The 19,145-nt window shown below is 44.2% G+C and overlaps 2 protein-coding genes across 2 annotated transcripts in view; one reads left to right on the top strand and one right to left on the bottom strand.

Moving 5' to 3' along the window:
* The first annotated feature begins 753 nt into the window (after window positions 1–753).
* LOC139416891 (keratin, type II cytoskeletal cochleal-like) lies at window positions 754–6,443 on the top strand. The gene is made up of 8 exons (XM_071166051.1): window positions 754–1,479; window positions 3,520–3,728; window positions 3,814–3,970; window positions 4,072–4,236; window positions 4,496–4,621; window positions 4,743–4,963; window positions 5,133–5,212; window positions 5,330–6,443. The coding sequence occupies exons 1-8, from the start codon at window positions 856–858 to the stop codon at window positions 5,599–5,601; spliced, it is 1,854 nt and encodes a 617-aa protein (XP_071022152.1). The 5' UTR covers window positions 754–855; the 3' UTR covers window positions 5,602–6,443.
* Window positions 6,444–14,264: 7,821 nt separating this feature from the next.
* Window positions 14,265–19,145, bottom strand: part of LOC139416890 (mitogen-activated protein kinase 14A-like) — an 11,255-nt gene continuing 6,374 nt past the window's right edge. Inside the window, exons 4-12 of the mRNA XM_071166049.1 lie at window positions 19,011–19,122; window positions 18,873–18,902; window positions 18,729–18,776; window positions 18,378–18,492; window positions 18,151–18,222; window positions 16,318–16,397; window positions 16,108–16,186; window positions 15,473–15,646; window positions 14,265–15,279 (exon numbers count right to left, since the gene is read on the bottom strand). Of these exons, the coding sequence (XP_071022150.1) occupies window positions 15,218–15,279; window positions 15,473–15,646; window positions 16,108–16,186; window positions 16,318–16,397; window positions 18,151–18,222; window positions 18,378–18,492; window positions 18,729–18,776; window positions 18,873–18,902; window positions 19,011–19,122 (772 nt within the window). The 3' untranslated portion in view covers window positions 14,265–15,217. The remainder of the gene's footprint in view (window positions 15,280–15,472; window positions 15,647–16,107; window positions 16,187–16,317; window positions 16,398–18,150; window positions 18,223–18,377; window positions 18,493–18,728; window positions 18,777–18,872; window positions 18,903–19,010; window positions 19,123–19,145) is intronic.

The raw sequence follows: 19,145 nt of genomic DNA, 5'->3' as shown, positions 1-19,145 counted from the left end.
TCTGTCACCCCACTACGGTGTACGAATAACCCTTAGGGTCGTGCTGCAGAGATGAAACCTACATTGTAGTTAGGGATTTATCAACCTCTAAATAAAAATGTCACAGATCCTAACAAACACTGATGAATGTGAACAAAACATTGAACTATTCTCAGGTATTTTGATACGACCAGTCTCCCTGACGACCAATCCAGTCTGTGTATCCGTGAGTGAGGCATTGAGTAGAGGGAACAGAGCAGTGTTTGTGTTTTCCAGACAGTTGTAGTCTCTGTTTCCGTGGGGATGAGTGAGATGATAGCCTCTTCTGATGAGAGATTAGGAAGCGTGGTACAGTCTCTTCAGCAAACGTTACACATTCAACATTTCCAACACAACCTATCCTATACAGTCCATGCAGATATAAGTCTTTGCTCAATCATGCAAAGAGTAGCTGACGTTTTGGATATCACCATGCACAAAACCCCAGATTAAATTATGTGATGAACATTTAGTCTTCAATACACATGAGAAAGTAATGTCTCTGAGAAATAACTGAATGGGTTTGCCATTCCTCTGTGTGTGCACCTGGGTGTGCCGGAAGCCTGATTAGTTTACAGCGGCTACCCGTCTGACGAGCTGGGTCGCTCCAACCCCTCAGCCTGCAGGTGACAGAACTAGGAGGCAGGCAGATGCTGGGGAGGAGCCCTGTGCCATGCAGACCCACCCCTTGAGAGGGAAATATAAGCCAGCCGCCTCCAGAGAGCAGTCACTCAGAGGGACTTGACTTTCCTCTTAGTGAGATCACCTGCACCACCAATCCTCTCTGTCTCACTCCATTTCTACTACCCCCCTCAGAGGACCAGAACAGCTGCAGCCATGAGCATCAGTTACAAGAGCAGTGGCAGCATGAGCGGAGGCTTCGGCTCCAGCAGAGGATTCAGCTCCGGCGGTGGTGGTGGCGGCGGCGGCGGTAGTGTGAGGAAGAGCTTCTCCAGCTTCTCCTCTTCAGCAGTTCCCATGGGCTCCAGCCGTATGAGCAGCTCGTCGGTTAGACGCTCTGTAGGCGGCAGTGGTGGAGGAGGCTTCGGCCTGGGTGGTGGTGGTGGTGGAGGAATCTCCAGCTACAGCTACATGAGCGGTGGTGGAGGCATGGGCGGTGGCGGTGGCGGAGGCATGGGAGGTGGAGGTGGAGGCTTCGGCATGGGCGGCGGCGGTGGAGGCTTCGGCCTGGGCGGCGGCGGTGGAGGCTTCGGCCTGGGCGGTGGTGGTGGAGGCTTCGGCCTGGGTGGCGGTGGTGGAGGCTTCGGCATGGGTGGCGGCGGTGGAGGCTTCGGCATGGGTGGCGGCGGTGGCTTCGCCCCAATCACAGCTGTCACAGTCAACACAAGTCTGCTAGCCCCCCTCAACCTGGCCATCGACCCCAACATCCAGACCGTCCGTACCCAAGAGAAAGAACAGATCAAGGGTCTCAACAACCGCTTCGCCTCCTTCATTGATAAGGTCAGTAGTGTTCTATTCTCTGAAAGCCCTTCCGTCTAACAGGATGTTAAAAGTATTAAGTATGCCATAACTATGGGCCTGTCCAAGTAAATGAAATATACTGCATTGATCATCATCTACCATATGCCAGCATAGACAGGATGCAGATACAGTATACTACAAATCAGACACTGCAAAGAGATACTGCAAAGTATCTGCAACAGCAATTGGCTGGGATACTGTTTTATGGTACAGGTTGCAAATAGCACGCTTGACTAGCTGCAAGACTGTGTCTGTTGTACGTTATTGTAGGGCTCATTAAATATTTCACAGCCACTCATTATGCAACACCCGGAAATCCTAACCATATAGGAACCAGTTAGGACTGGCTGTGAAAACAAATACACTGAATGCTGTAGTGGCTGCATCCTTTGCCTTAAAGTAAAAACAAGGGTGTATCCTTTACCTTAATGTATAAACAGGGGCATATCACCTTGTCACAGGTGGTCAAAGTTCCAATGTGCAGACTGTTGCATTGAAACTGAAAGTGCATCACTGCTTGAGTAGTTTTGTTAGACTGTAATTGCCCTGGCTCTGTGAGTTAGAGGGGGGTGAGTTTGGAAACCCTAGCCCAGGCAGATCCTATAACCACGGGCCCACTCTGAGTGGAGTGAGGGACGGGATCAGGTTATAGCCCCATTCCCATGGCAGCAGCAAGGGACTCGCTGGCTTTCAATAGAATGCTCTGTCTCTGATGGTGCACCTGAGAGTTTCTCCTCTCTCCCATCTCTCCCTCACAACTGGCAGAGACCCACCTGCAAGAGTTTGAAGTTAATATGGCTAAAATGATACTTTATCAATCTGTCTGAAACAGCAAGTTGTGATCGAGGTTGTTCCTAAATACTTTAATATTTCAGACTACGATGGTATGGACAATAGTGAAGATCAGACATCTTCTCAAGGGAGAGATAGAAATCACCTAGCCTCACCCTGTTAGTGAAAATGCATATTTTCATCTTTTCACAGACACGGACCTGCTTTTTTTCTGGATGGTCGAACATATCAAATTCAGTCATCTCATTTGTCTTTCTTCTGCAAAACATTTGTATTTAATAAACCCTTAATTCCCTAACTCAACCAAATGTAAATCAATGAAGACTTGTTTTACCAAAACAGGACAGTAAATGCCCTCAGGCAGGTATTTCTCAGATTCTGTAGAATAATGTCTTATAATTACAGGGTGTGGCAGCAGGCAAGTTCATTCACTAGGCCATTCCACCTCAGGCTAAGGCGGGGCAACCCAGCCATATCTGCTGGGGCTTGCCATTGGTGATAATAAGGGAGGATTGGCTCGGGTGTGGCAGGCTAAGATTCCCTCCCTCCTCAGGGATGTGCAGCCTCGCCCATGTACCTCACATGGAAGGAATCTTCTGTAAGCAGGAAACTGTTGAAACTTGTTCAGGTTATGGCAAGTCAAGGCAACATCACCTCACTAGAACAGAACACACTTATAGTACAGAGAGATATAAAGTGGATGGATGTCTTCCTGTCCGCCCCAGCCCTGAGGGAAGAGCTCAGCTCAGTACCTGTTAACAAGGGCCCACAGAGGGCTGCGTGTGCAAGTCAGTCCTTTTATACAGAGGTGTAACAGCAGCTTTGTCTGAGACCCAATAAACAACTACAGGCATACCGTCTTCATTAACTTAGTGAATGCAAGTCTTGAGACACTAAATAAATACACAAGTTAACGTTGCCAGGGAGATGTTACCAAGGCAAGTCATATGGCATTGCATGTAAACCAAAATCAATCAATTAATGTATTTATAAAGCCCTTTTTATATCACCTGATGTCACAAAGTGCTATACAGAAACCTAGCCTAAAACCCAAACAGCAAGCAATGCAGATGTAGAAGCACGGTGGCTTCTACATCACATGATACAAGGTGATAAATATTACGTAACCCGGATTGGTATTCTGTAGTGGAAGATGTGTGCAACCCTGGTTGTAGTTGTAATTATGACACCTGATAGTAACTGTTCCATTTGCATCACAACACACAGGTACGCTTCCTGGAACAGCAGAACAAGATGCTGGAGACCAAGTGGAGCCTCCTGCAGGACCAGACCACCACACGCTCCAACATCGATGCAATGTTCGAGGCCTATATCGCCAACCTGCGCAGACAGCTGGACGGCCTGGGAGGAGAGAAGGTCAAGCTGGAAGGAGAGCTGATGAACATGCAGGGTCTGGTGGAGGACTTCAAGAACAAGTGAGTTCGACACCAGACATTGCATGGATGCTCTAACTGTCCTAAATGCTGGCCCCATATAACCATATGCAATGTGTTTTTGTAGATATGAAGATGAAATCAACAAGCGTGCCTCAGTGGAGAATGAGTTTGTCCTCCTCAAGAAGGATGTTGATGGCGCCTACATGAACAAGGTTGAGCTGGAGGCCAGGGTCGACTCCCTTCAGGATGAGATCAACTTCCTCAGGGCCATCTATGAAGCAGTGAGGACCATGTCAAAATACAATAAGCTTTAAAAACATTTTTATTTTTTATCCACATTACGGCTTTCCTGACTTCCTCCTATCTCCTTCTCTCTCTCCAGGAGCTGAGTGAGTTGCAGGGCCAGATCAAGGACACCTCAGTGGTGGTGGAGATGGACAACAGCCGTAACCTGGACATGGACTCCATCGTGGCTGAAGTGCGCGCCCAGTATGAGGACATCGCCAACCGCAGCAGAGCCGAGGCCGAGTCCTGGTACAAGCAGAAGGTATGAGGAGACTTCAGTATATTTCTATTACAGGAGGTTGGTGGCAACATTTATTGGGGAGGATGGGTTTGTAGAAATAGCAGGAGCGGAATGAGTGGAATGGTATAAAATACATCAAACACATGGTTAGATGCCATTCCATTCGCTCCGTTCCCCTCAGCAGCCTCCACTGATTTTTATGGATATCCTTTAATTAGGTACAGTACATAATAACATATAGGCTTCACACTGACTCATGCCTGGGCCTCTATTCCTCCAGTTTGAAGAGATGCAGTCCTCTGCAGGACAACATGGGGATGATCTGCGCAACACCAAGGCAGAGATGGCCGAGCTGAACCGCATGATCAGCCGTCTCCAAAACGAGATCGAGAACGTCAAAGGACAGGTACAGTAGTTTGTCAAAAGACGACCAATTCAAAATAGTATCAGGTCTGGCACGACACTAATATTCCGTTAAGTGAAAATATCAATCTGATTTCTGATCTTGTCTTTCTTTTACCTTGTAGCGTGCCAACCTGGAGAACCAGATCGCAGAGGCTGAGGAGCGCGGGGAGATGGCGGTGAAGGACGCCAAGCTCCGCATCAAGGACCTGGAGGAAGCCCTCCAGAGAGCCAAGCAGGACATGGCACGGCAGGTGCGCGAGTACCAGGAGCTGATGAACGTCAAACTGGCCCTGGACATTGAGATCGCTACCTACAGGAAACTACTGGAAGGAGAGGAGAGCAGGTAATTACACAATCAAATAAATAGATAGAGAAACAAAACGTACCAAATGCATGGATAGGAAAGATAAAGGCTCAACACAAGTAATTGAAAATCTTTTAAATTAAGTCAGCTCTTTCACTGTAGTATATGCTTAGTGATCATGTCAACTAATCTATGAATCTCTTCAAAGGATTACCGGAGGTGGAACTGGAGGTGGAATTGCAACCATCCACGTACAGACCTCCAGCAGTGGTGGTGGTGGCGGCGGCGGTAAGAACCTCATACATATGCATTCAAATTCAGTTAGACAAGAAAATGATAACAGTGAAGACAATCGGTCTGATTAGTCCAAGTACTGACTTCGCCCCTTCCATCTTCCTCTCCCAGGCTCAGGCGGTGGATTCGGCATGGGTGGTGGTGGAGGCGGTGGAGGTGGCTTCGGATATGGAGGTGGCAGTAGCATGTCCATGAAAAGCAGTGGCGGCTTCGGCATGAGCAGCGGTGGCGGTGGCGGCGGTGGATTCGGCATGAGCGGCGGTGGCGGCGGTGGATTCGGCATGAGCGGTGGTGGCGGCGGCAGTGGATTCGGCATGAGCGGCGGCGGTGGTGGTGTCTCCATGTCCCGTTCCTCCATGACCTCCACATCCAGACGCTTCTAAACACAGAAGTCTGTCTGGCTGTCCCCACCTCCCCCTCACCTCCTCCTCTCCCTCTCTTCCTCGACAACCAAAGCAAGTTACAAACTCCTCCTGTCACATGCAGGCACAGAGCATCTATTGATCTACATTATAACCCAGGGTGGTTTGACCTCCTTAGCTGCATATGCCCCATAGTTACTGGCTGATAGGAATTACTGGATGCACTTTGAATGCAGCTGACAGATCTTTTCCAGCCCAATATTTCATGTGATTTATTCCTGCACTGAGTATCCTGTCCCTCACAGATTCAGAACATACACCAACAAAGATTGAGGCAGAGAGATAGTAAGAACCTGCAGCAGAGAAGTGAGTCTGCTCACTCTACATTCAGCCTGGCTGTCTTTAGTTGCTGGATGGTGCCTGTCATGGAGACACAATATTGGTTGACAGTGCTGTGACAGTGCATTTCATAAGGTAACAGTAGGTTCCCTTTGCACACATAGCCTCCAAATGGGCCTGGCAGAGACGTGCCATGCTGTTCACTCAATGTTGAGACAGCTGACAAGTACAGAGTACACCCCCCCCCTCCCAACCCCCCGTCCCCACTGCTTCGCTGCCCCCATATTGCTATGCATTGTGGGGACTGCCAGGAGATCAACATAAGCAGCCACACTAAAGTGTCGCCCTTTGCTCTGAGGTAAATAATCTAGCATTAACTCTTAACTCTCCCTATCATAGGGACAATGGGTTCTCCACTGATGTTTGCAAACAGTGTTTTTCTTGTCATTCTGACTGGTACACCCAGATTTATTGAATGTTATTGATCATGTACAACCAAAACATTGTGAATAAATCGGAGTTCTATAAAATACTTGTGTTCACTCTTTCTCTTCTTACTATATCTGTTCTACATAGACACAATGACATTACTGACAGGGCTGATAGGGTTACTAAAAGCAACCACACTTTTAAAGTTCACAAAGTATTTGCATTGGTATTCACAGCTGATTTTGAAAAGGCCATTGAGCACGACTAGAATTGATATATATATATGCCTGGACTATTTCAATTTTGGAGAATATCTTATAAAATGGGTTAAAGTTATGTATAGTAACCCTAGGTGTAAAATAGTAAATAATGGCTACTTCTCAGAAAGTATTAAAAGGTCAAGAGGAGTGAAACAAGGTTGTCCATTATCGGCATATGTGTTTATTATGACCATCGAAATTCTAGCTATTAAAATTAGATCCAACAGTAATATCAATGGGATAGAGATTCAGGGCTTTTTTTTATTTTACTTTGCAAGTCAGTTAAAAACAAATTCTTATTTTCAATGACGGCCCAGGAACAGTGGGTAACTAACTGCCGTGTTCAGGGTTAGAACAACAGACTTTTACCTTGTCAGCTCAGGGATTCGATCTATCAAGCTTTATTTTACTGGCCCAAGACGCTAACCACTAGGCTACCTGCTGCCACAGGCTTAAATCAAAGTGGTCATGTTTTCTTTTAAATCTGCAATTTGGAACGCTCCACAGCCTCAAAGAGGATCTAGATAATCTCTCTCACCTCTCTGGATACACCTTATCCAAATACATTTAAACTCAGTTTTTAACAATTCCTGACATTTTATCCTAGTAAAAAAATCCCTGTTTTAGGTCAGTTAGGATCCCCACTTTATTTTAACAATGTGAAATGTCAGAATAATAGTGCAGAGAATCATTTATTTCAGCTTTTATTTCTTTCAGGACATTCCCAGTGGGTCAGAAGTTTACATACTCTCAATTAGTACTTGGTAGCATTTCCTTTATATTGTTTAACTTGGGTCAAATGTTTTGGGTAGCCTTCCTCAAGCTTCCCACAATAAGTTGGGTGAATTTTGGCCCATTCCTCCTGACAGCGCTGGTGTAACTGATTCAGGTTTGTAGGCCTCCTTCCTCGCACACAATTTTTCAGTTATGCTTGGGGTCATTATCCATTTGGAAGACCCATTTGTGACCAAGCTTTAACTTCCTGACTGATGTCTTGAGATTGTTCCTTCAATATATCCACATAATTTTCCCACCTCATGATGCCATCTATTTTGTGAAGTGCACCAGTCCCTCTTGCAGCAAAGCACCCCCACAACATGATGCTGCCACCCCCGTGCTTCACGGTTGGGATGGTGTTCATCGGCTTGCAAGCTTCTCCCTTTTTCCTCCAAACGTAACGATGGTACCTTCAGGTCTTTGAAAAAGTCACTTGCACATCTGAGCAATCTTTTTTGCAGGTGCATGGCAACAGTTGAAGGTGAAGGAAAGAGCAGTGTGCGGTTTTCTTTTCCTTCACGCGTTTAGAAATTGCGCCCAAGAATGAACCAAACATGTTGAGGTCTAGAATTTTGTTTCTGAGGTCTTGCCTGATTTCTTTTGATTTTCCCATGATGACAAGCAAAGAGGCACTGAGTTTGAAGGTAGGCCTTGAAATACATCCACAGGTACACCTCCAATTGACTCAAATGATGTCAACTAGCCTATCAGAAGCTTCTAAATCCTTGACATCATTTTGTGGAATTTCACAAGCTGTTTAAAGGCAGTCAATTTAAAGTATGGAAACTTCTGACCCACTGGAATTGTGATACAGTGAATTATAAGTGAAATAATCTGTCTGTAAGCAAATGTTGGAAAAATTACGTGTCATGCACAAAGTAGATGTCCTAACCGACTTGCCAAAACTATAGTTTGTTAACAAATTTGTGAAGTGGTTGAAAAACAAGTTTTATTGACTCCAACCTAAGTGTATGTAAACTTACGACTTCAACTGTATGATAACTGTACCATATTACATATTGGATCGCATTTTTTAAAAATATTTTTCATTACCGTGTAGTTTACCAATAAAAAGGTCAGACGGTGAAGTGGACTCGCTATTTATATCCTGTCACGATCGTCGTAAGAAGTGGACCAAAGCGCAGCGTGGTGTGAATCCATTATTTTATTGAATGACGAAAAACACAAATAACACTTAAACAAAAACAACAACACGACCGTGATGCTACGCTAAAGAGTGCTGAAACAGGCAACTACACATAGAAAATAACCCACGAAATACCCAAAGAAGATGGCTGCCTAAATATGGTTCCCAATCAGAGACAACGATAAACACCAGCCTCTAATTGAGAACCAATCTAGGCAACCATAGACCTACATAAACACCTAGATGGAAACAACCCCATAAATCTACAAAACCCCTAGACAGTACAAACACCCTAGATGAGACAAAAACACACATATCACCCATGTCACACCCTGACCTAACCAAAATAATAAAGAAAACAAAAAATACTAAGGTCATGGCGTGACATATCCGAAAGAAAGAAACGATCAAACTGCAATACATTTTTACAGAAAGTTATCAAAAATAGATAGGATCTTGCTACCATGGAAAGGTAAACACCTGTCTATTTGTTGAAAAATCATCCTGATTAATTCTTTAGTCATATCGCAGTTTACCTATGTACTTATGGCCCAGACTATACCAAACAACTTGTTTTTAAAATATATGAACAAAAAATATTACATTTGATTTGGAACAGCAAGACAGACCAAAAATTAAACGGGACAATTTATATAATGAATATGATTTCGGAGGGCTGCAATTATTAAATAAGAAATCATTGACCCTCTCACTTAAGGATTCAGTAATACAAAAGTTGTACTTAAATCCTAACTGGTTTTCTAACGGATTAGTAAGAATGGCTCATGCCGTGTTTAGAAATGGCCTTTTCCATTATATTCAGATTACAACCTCTGGCATTCATCATTACGCACACCTGGCATTCATCATTGCGCGCACCTGGCATTCATCATTATGCACACCTGGCATTCATCATCACGCGCACCTGCGCTTCATCATTAGGCACACCTGGACTCCATCACTTCACTGATTACCTCCCCTATATCTGTCACTCCCTTAGTTCCAGTCCCCAGGCAGTATTTGACTATGTGTGTCATGTCTATACGTGAATCGTGGCTGTTATTGTGGCAAATGGTCTGTTTATTATTAAACTCATCCCCTGCACTTGCTTTCTGACTCCCAGCGTACATGCTACAGATCTGTCATTCTCATTGAAAGCAAGTCTAAAAAGCGATAGATCTAAGTTTTGTTTTTGTGTCTTTTACATTCAGTTTTGTACACCAGCTGAAAATACAACATATTTGTTTATGGAAAATATATTTCATTGGTTTATATGGTACAATGATTCTCCACACGGTTCTTTCTTGTTTTGCCACATAAACTGAAATTAAGGAACTATTAGAATTTTTAGCCACCAGGAAAACAAGATGCAATCAGACGCGAACGGCTCTTTGCAATGTCAAAGTGTGAGCTGACTTGTGAAGAATTCGATTTCAAACCACAAAATAGCCAAATGTAATGACACATCGTCAAGGCCTGTAACACAACATTGAGGAATTTATCCTCACTATAATCTAGTTACCCACTAAGTTATTAAAGGGATAGTTCATCCAAATTACAAAATGGCATTGTTTTCTTACCCTGTGTAAGCAGTCTGTGGACAAGGTATGACCGCACTCCATGCATTGGTTTTGTTTACCTGGCCACTGTTTCAAAAGATATCTTTTTAGCATTTGTAGCACAAATGAAATGCAAGTTAATGGTACCTATATTAGCATTTTTACTCTTCATATCCTTATCATGTAAAAATGTATCACAACTCATTGAAGTCTCTTATAGATGATATGTTCATAAAGAGCAACAATTATAATATAGGTACCAATGACTTGCATTGGATTTGAGCCAAAAATGCAAAAAACTTAGCATTTGAAACAGTGACCAGGTAAAGAAATTAACAACGCATGATTGCTGTCATACCTTGTCCATTAACCTCTGCTGACCGGGTAAGGAAAACAATATAATTTTGTAATTTGGATGAACTGTCCCTTTAAATGGGATTTACAATGAATCTGACAGTATTAGATAGTGTTAACATCTGTTACTTCTCTTTACTATAAAAAGAAATAAACCATGTATGGATGTTTTCTGAGGAAATTGGGATAGCATTCATAGCACCCAAAACAATACAATCAAACATTCATATTGCCCTCTTTTTGGAATGCTAGTGAATCGTTACAGACAAAAGCAGTAGTACTGTATTAATTTAAATTAAATTAAATCTGATTAAATTTAAATTCATTTAATCTACTTCAATTTCAGCAGGTGGGATACAGGCAGACAACTTTAATTAACGTAACACACGCATATATCTACTGTAACACAATGGTGAAAAAAGTACTCAATTATCATACTTGCATTAAGCAGACCAGATGGCACAATTGTCTTGTTTTTTTTATTGACGGACAGCCAGGGGATGCACTCCAACACTCAGACATAATTTACAAATGCAGTATTTGCAGTGAGTCTGTAAGATCAGAGGCATTAGGGATGACAATGCGTTATATTGATAGACGCGTGAATTGGACCATTGTAATGGTTTTCTTTATGAGAAGGAGAGTCGGACCAAAATGCAGCGTGTGGTTTACGATCCATGTTTATTAATAATACGAAACACGAATCTCCAATACAATACTACAAAACAAAACGTAACGAAAACCTAAACAGCCTATCTGGTGAAAAACACATAGACAGGAACAATCACCCACAAACACACAGTGAAACCCAGGCTACCTAAATATGGTTCCCAATCAGAGACAATGACGAACACCTGCCTCTGACTGAGAACCATATCAGGCTGAACATAGAAATAGACAAACAAGACATGAAACATAGAATACCCACTCAGATCACACCCTGACCAATCAAAACATAGAAAATACAAAGTAAACTATGGTCAGGGCGTGACAGTACCCCCCCCCCAAGGTGCGGACTCCGGCCGCAAAACCTGAACCTATAGGGGAGGGTCTGGGTGGGCATCTGTCCGCGGTGGCGGCTCTGGCGCTGGACGTGGACCCCACTCCATGACAGTTTTAATCCCCCTCCTAAACGTCCCTAAATAGGTTACCCACCACAATGATAACATGGGACAGAGGGACAGCTCGGGACAGAGGTAACTCAGGACAGATGGGTAGCTCAGCACTGAGAGGAAGCTCAGCACTGAGAAGAAGCTCAGCACTGAGAAGAAGCTCAGCACTGAGAGGAAGCCCAGGCAGGTAGTAGAAACTACCAGAACCTGGCTGGCTGGCGGTTTCAGCAGATCCTGGTCGACTAGCAGATCTGGAAGAATCTGGTCGACTGGCGGATCTGGGAGAATCTGGTCGACTGGCGGATCTGGGAGAATCTGGTCGACTGGCGGATCTGGGAGAATCTGGTCGACTGGCGGATCTGGGAGAATCTGGTCGACTGGCGGATCTGGGAGAATCTGGTCGACTGGCGGATCTGGGAGAATCTGGTCGACTGGCGGATCTGGGAGAATCTGGTCGACTGGCAGATCTGGGAGAATCTGGACGACTGGCAGATCTGGAAGAGTCTGGTCGACTGGCAGATCTGGAAGAGTCTGGTCGACTGGCAGATCTGGAAGAGTCTGGACGACTGGCAGATCTGGAAGAGTCTGGACGACTGGCAGATCTGGAAGAGTCTGGACGACTGGCAGATCTGGAAGAGTCTGGACGACTGGCAGATCTGGAAGAGTCTGGTTGACTGGCAGCTCTGTCTGCTCCATGCTGACTGGCTGCTCCATGCTGACTGGCAGCTCTGGCTGCTCCATGCTGACTGGCTGCTCCATGCTGACTGGCAGCTCTGGCTGCTCCATGCTGACTGGCTGCTCTGGCTGCTCCATGCTGACTGGCTGCTCTGGCTGCTCCATGCTGACTGGCTGCTCCATGCTGACTGGCTGCTCCATGCTGACTGGCGGCCCTGGCTGCTCCATGCTGACTGGCGGCCCTGGCTGCTCCATGCTGACTGGCGGCCCTGGCTGCTCCATGCTGACTGGCGGCCCTGGCTGCTCCATGCTGACTGGCGGCCCTGGCGGCTCCATGCTAACTGGCAGCTCTGGCGGCTCCTTGCAGACTGGCAGCTCTGGCGGCTCCTTGCAGACTGGCAGCTTTGGCGGCATCCTGCAGACAGGCAGCTCTGGCGGCTCCTTGCAGACTGGCAGCTCCATGCAGACTGGCAGCTCTATGCAGACTGGCAGCTCCATGCAGACTGGCAGCTCCTTGCAGACTGGCAGCTCCTTGCTAACTGGCAGCTCTAAGCTAACTGGCAGCTCTATGCTAACTGGCAGCTCTATGCTAACTGGCAGTTCTGAACAGGCGGGAGACTCCGGCAGCGCTGTAGAGGCGGAAAGCTCTGACAGCGCTAAACAGGCGGGAGACACAGCGCTGGAGAGGAGGAGGGCTCCGACAGCGCTGGACAGGCGAGGCGCACTGTAGGCCTGATGCGTGGTACTGGCACTGGTGGTACTGGGCCAAGGACACGCACAGGAAGCCTGGTGCGGGGAGCTGCTACCGGAGGGCTGGGGTGTGGAGGTGGTACTGGAAAAACCAGACCGTGCAGGCGCACTGGAGCTCTTGAGCACCGAGCCTGCCCAACCTTACCTGGTTGAATGCTCACGGTCGCCCTGCCAGTGCGGCGAGGTGGAATAGCCCGCACTGGGCTATGCAGGCGAACCGGAGACACCGAGCGCAAGGCTGGTGCCATGTAAGCCGGCCCAAGGAGACGCACTGGGGACCAGCTACGTAGAGCCGGCTTCATGGCATTAGGCTCGACGCTCAATCTAGCCCGGCAGACACGCGGAGCTGGAATATACCGCACCGGGCTATGCACCCGCACTGGAGACACCGTGCGCACCACTGCATAACACGGTGCCTGTCCGGTCTCTCTAGCCCCCCGGTAAGCACAGGGAGTCTGCTCAGGTCTCCTACCTGGCATAGCCATACTCCCTGTTAGCCCCCCCCCAAGAAATTTTTGGGGCTGCCTCTCAGGCTTCCATCCGCGTCGCCGTGCTGCCTTCTCATACCAGCGCCTCTCTGCTTTCACCGCCTCCATTCTACGGTAACCCTCCTCGCACTGCTCCAGCGAATCCCAGGCGGGCTCCGGCACTCTCCCTGGGTCGGCCGCCCACCTGTCGATCTCCTTCCAAGTAGTATACTCCATACTGTACTCCTCCTTGGGCTGTTCCTGTTGTTTCTTCTCCCGCTGCACCTTAGTGCGGCTACACTCCCCTGGTTTAGCCCAGGGTCCTCTCCCGTCGAGGATTTCCTCCCATGTCCAGAAATCCTTATTGCGCTTCTCCTCGCGCTGCTCCTGCCTGTTGACACGCTGCTTGGTCCGTTGGTGGTGGGTGATTCTGTAATGGTTTTCTTTATGAGAAGGAGAGTCGGACCAAAATGCAGCGTGTGGTTTACGATCCATGTTTATTAATAATACGAAACACGAATCTCCAATACAATACTACAAAACAAAACGTAACGAAAACCTAAACAGCCTATCTGGTGAAAAACACATAGACAGGAACAATCACCCACAAACACACAGTGAAACCCAGGCTACCTAAATATGGTTCCCAATCAGAGACAATGACGAACACCTGCCTCTGACTGAGAACCATATCAGGCTGAACATAGAAATAGACAAACAAGACATGAAACATAGAATACCCACTCAGATCACACCCTGACCAATCAAAACATAGAAAATACAAAGTAAACTATGGTCAGGGCGTGACAACCATATTGCTGTCCTGCCTGAAAATTCTGAAAAGTACTTTTGGGTGTCAGGAAAAATGTATGGAATAAAAGGTACATTATTTTCTTTAGGACTGTAGTGTAGTGAAGGTAAAAGCTGTCAAAAATATAAATAGTAAAGTACAGATACCCCCCAAAAATTACTTAAGTAGTACCTTAAAGTCTTTTTTACTTATTACCATTGCTGTAACAGAACTGAAATGATGACCTATCTGACCCGTTCACAAAAAAAAAGGGCAGCATAAGAACATTATACATTACACTGAACATGTGCCGTCTACTGTACACTATGTGGATCTATTGATTGAGATTTAGTTTTCTGGCATCAAACATAATTTTTCAGTTACGATACCAAAACATGCTTAATTTTGGAAAATGCTAATTGAGTCAGAGATGAAAATGTGTTCATAGATGAGATTGATTTGAGGTATGAGGTTTTACTCAGTCATGATAAAAACATTGTTCATACATAGATTGTAGCCAATTGGATATACATGCAAATGGTGTGGTTGATTACCACGTTAATATATTTAATATGATAATACTACTAATATATTAAAAGGTTGTACATCATTCATATTCATTTTTACGAAGCATTCTGAAAATGTATACCTTAAAACAAGTTAAAACCATGACCTACTCTTAAAACATGAGGGATCCATAAAAATGATGACATAGCAAATCAAATCAAATTGTATTTGTCACATGCGCCGAATACAACACTGTGAAATGCTTACTTACAAGCTCTTAACCAACAATGCTTTTAAACAATCGCACAATTAGTTATGGGATCGTAAAAAGACAGCCATCTCCTTCGGCGCCATTCTTTCCAGTATCATGTTTCATGAAGTCATGAAACCATGTTGTGAAATGTGATGCTTTTTATAAGATGGAGCAATGGGGGAGCGATGGGGGAGCCCGTGTTCTGTTGTGTCTGTCCGCTACATTGCAGTGGCACTGGGGTTTCTGGGGTCAAAAGTCATAATCTCCATGTGGATCAGACCTAACAGGAAAAGAGTCAATATTTTTTAAATTTTACCACATGAACCACACATACAGTATTTTAGAATTAAATTTCCTAAAAGGGAAACTTTGCAGAAGTGTAAGTGTAGGGCTCTAAAAGCAGTGAGTAATTCAGGATAAACCCCATCAACATGTACAACAAGGTAATCAGTCATAGGTAAGATATCACTCACTACTCCACTCTCCCACGTCAAGCTCCATGCTTTCAAAGGAGTCGTCGTACGGTGGGGAGTCGGGTTCAGATTCTGGGTCATGGAACTCAGAGAGGTAGGGGTGTGAGAGGCCCTCTTTAGCTGTCATCCTGGTGTCTGGGTCCAGCAGCAGTATGCTGTCCAGCAGATCCACCGCTGGACAGAGGTACACACAGGACATGAAGAGAGAGAGAGGTAGGCATTTAAGCAGTAAGGCCCAAGGGGGTGTGGTATATGACCAATATACCACGGCTAAGGGCTGTTCTAACATACGACGCAACACGGAGTGTCTGGATACAGGCCTTAGCCTGTTGGCCATATACCACAAACCCCCAATGTGCCTTCTTGCTATTTTAAACTGGTTACCAATGTAATTAGAGCAGTAAAAATAAATGTTTAGTCATACCCGTGGTATACGGTCTGATATACCACGGCTGTCAACCAATCAGCATTCAGGGCTCAAACGACCCAGTTTATATTAGGAAATAGAGCATGGAGTAGAGTCATCACAGCCCTCAACTGTTCTCTATACACAGCAGAAAAACATCACTGAAGAACTGGATATTCATAACCACCATGCAGAATGTTCCATTAGCAAAATAATGATAGATACTTACCATTTACATCCAAGGAGGGAAAGACTTCCTTAAAGTTTTTCTTCTTTTGGATAGGGAGACCCTGCACATATGAACGAGCCTGCAAGACAATACCAACAATGTTCAACTGTCAATCCCATACTGACCATAACTTGTGACTTCAACACCAAGCTACATTGAATCATTGCAAGCTGAATAGTTGCCATTAGACTGAGATGACAGTAGGCCTACATCTTTGCTCTGCATCTTCTGCAGCAGGGAGGACGGTGGTGTTCCTGTCACGTGGAGGATCTTCTTCAACTGGTCAATGCCTGAACAGGACGGTCAAGGAGGGGGTAGAGACACACAAAGGCAGACAGTGGAAACAGTTTCAAGCAAAATAGTTACAGCAATGATCAGTGAACAGTCTGATTGCATGATTGGTGTTGTACTTTGTGCAACTGCACAATGATAACTACACAATAACTCCATCAGCTAACTCCACCTGATAACTACATCAGATAACCACAATATAACTACACCAGATAACTTCCTGATAACTACACCAGATAACTTCCTGATAACTACACCAGATAACTACACCAGATAACTTCCTGATAACTACACCAGATAACTACACCAGATAACTACACCAGATAACTACACCAGATAACTTCCTGATAACTACACCAGATAACTACACCAGATAACTACACCAGATAACAACATGATAATTACACCAGATAACTACTTCAGATAACTACACGATAACCACACCAGATAACTACACGATAACTACACAAACTACATCAGATAACTTCATGATAACTACACCAGATAACTTCTTGATAACTACATCAGATAACTTCATAATAACTACACCAGATAACTGCATGATAACTACATCAGATAACTGCATGATAACTTTCTGATAACTACACCAGATAACTTTCTGATAACTACACCAGATAACTGCATGATAACTACACCAAATAACTGCATGATAGCTACACCAGATAACTTTCTGATAACTACACCAGATAACTTTCTGATAACTTTCTGATAACTACACCAGATAACTTTCTGATAACTACACCAGATAACTTTCTGATAACTACACCAGATAACTGCATGATAACTACACCAGATAACTGCACGATAACTACACCAGATAACTACATCAGATAATTTCATGATAACTACACCAGATAACTTTCTGATAACTACACCAGATAACTTTCTGATAATTTTCTGATAACTACACCAGATAACTTCATGATAACTACATCAGATAACTACACCAGATAACTGCATGATAACTACACCAGATAACTACATCAGATAACTTCCTGATAACCACACCAGATAACTTCATGATAACTACACCAGATAACTGCATGATAACTACACCAGATAACTACATCAGATAATTTCATGATAACTACATCAGATAACTGCATGATAACTACACAATATAACTTCATGATAACTACACCATATAACTTCATGATAACTACACCAGATAACTACACCAGATAACTGCATGATAACCACCATATAACTTCATGATAACTACACCAGATAACGTCATGATAACTACACCAGATAACTTTATTATAACTACATGCTAGCTACACCAAATAACTGCATGATAACTACACCAGATAACTACATCAGATAATTTCATGATAACTACATCAGATAACTGCATGATAACTACACAATATAACTTCATGATAACTACACCAGATAACTACACCAGATAACTTTATTATAACTACATGCTAACTACACCAAATAACTGCATGATAACTACACCAGATAACTACATCAGATAATTTCATGATAACTACATCAGATAACTGCATGATAACCACCATATAACTTTATGATAACTACACCAGATAACTTTATTATAACTACATGCTAACAACACCAGATAACTACAAGATAAGTACATCAGACAACTAAATGATAAGTACATCATTAATATACACTGGATGGGGTACAGAATCTATGTGTTTGTGTTGATGTATAATGAGTGAGTTATACAGTGGAAGTGTCAGAGGGAACATTAGAGGATACTGTCTTTGCCTGGGAACAGAACCTGGCCTGTGATCATCTCAGCTAAGATGCAGCCTGCTGACCACAAGTCCACTGAGAGGGAGACAGACACACAGAATATATAACACATGAGATACCAATGAGCCAATAGTACAAGAGTAAGATAACCCTAGAAGTGTTTGCAATGCAAGGAAATTGAAGCCCAAAATATATGAAATGGTTTTCATTGTGTGTTGGCGATAGGTCACCTGACTGGCTATAGTGCATCCAGTTGAAGATGACCTCTGGTGACCTGTACCAGCGTGTCACCACATAGCCCGTCATCTCACTCTCTGCATGTCTCGCTAGACCAAAGTCCAGGATCTGAGATAGAAAGAGAAAGCGAGGGAATGTGAAGGAAAAGTGAGGTAAAGGTTATTAAAAGAGAGGCTTATATTTAATCACAACAATCAAACAATATAGTGTAGTCTTTAAACACCCGTGTGGCATCTTTCTAAATCAAGTAAATTACATTTCTCTCACTGTCTGAAGGTTATAAAATGAAAAGTGCAGTATTATAAATACATGGACATGCAGGTTGTTGCCCAATTCTTATTTACCTTCAATTCACAGTTATCGTTCACGGCGAGGTTGCCAGGTTTTAGGTCCTAAAGAATAAAGTATTGTAGGATGTTATACGATCTGGTCACTCAAATATACTTAGAAATGTGTTTCATGTATATCGATAAGAGCCTAATACAAACCCGATGGATGATCCCTGCAGAATGGATATACTAAGGGTAGAAAAATAGAAAAATATACATTTTTGATGAATCATTTTCACATTGGTAATAGCATTATTTAAAGGCCTGTGTATACACTTAATGAGTGGTAGTAAACACCTTGAGGCCACATAGAAGCTGGTAGAAGAGGTAAACGATGACGCGATCAGTCAATCTCCTCCTCTTCATGATGTTACCGAGATCCTCAGCAACGAAGGGCATCACCATGTAACTGTGACATGAAGGAGAGAGAGA

Source organism: Oncorhynchus clarkii, chromosome 9 (genome assembly GCF_045791955.1).
Source record: "Oncorhynchus clarkii lewisi isolate Uvic-CL-2024 chromosome 9, UVic_Ocla_1.0, whole genome shotgun sequence".
In the NCBI taxonomy this organism is placed as follows: Eukaryota; Metazoa; Chordata; class Actinopteri; order Salmoniformes; family Salmonidae; genus Oncorhynchus; species Oncorhynchus clarkii.
This window is presented reverse-complemented; position numbering and strand designations above follow the sequence as displayed.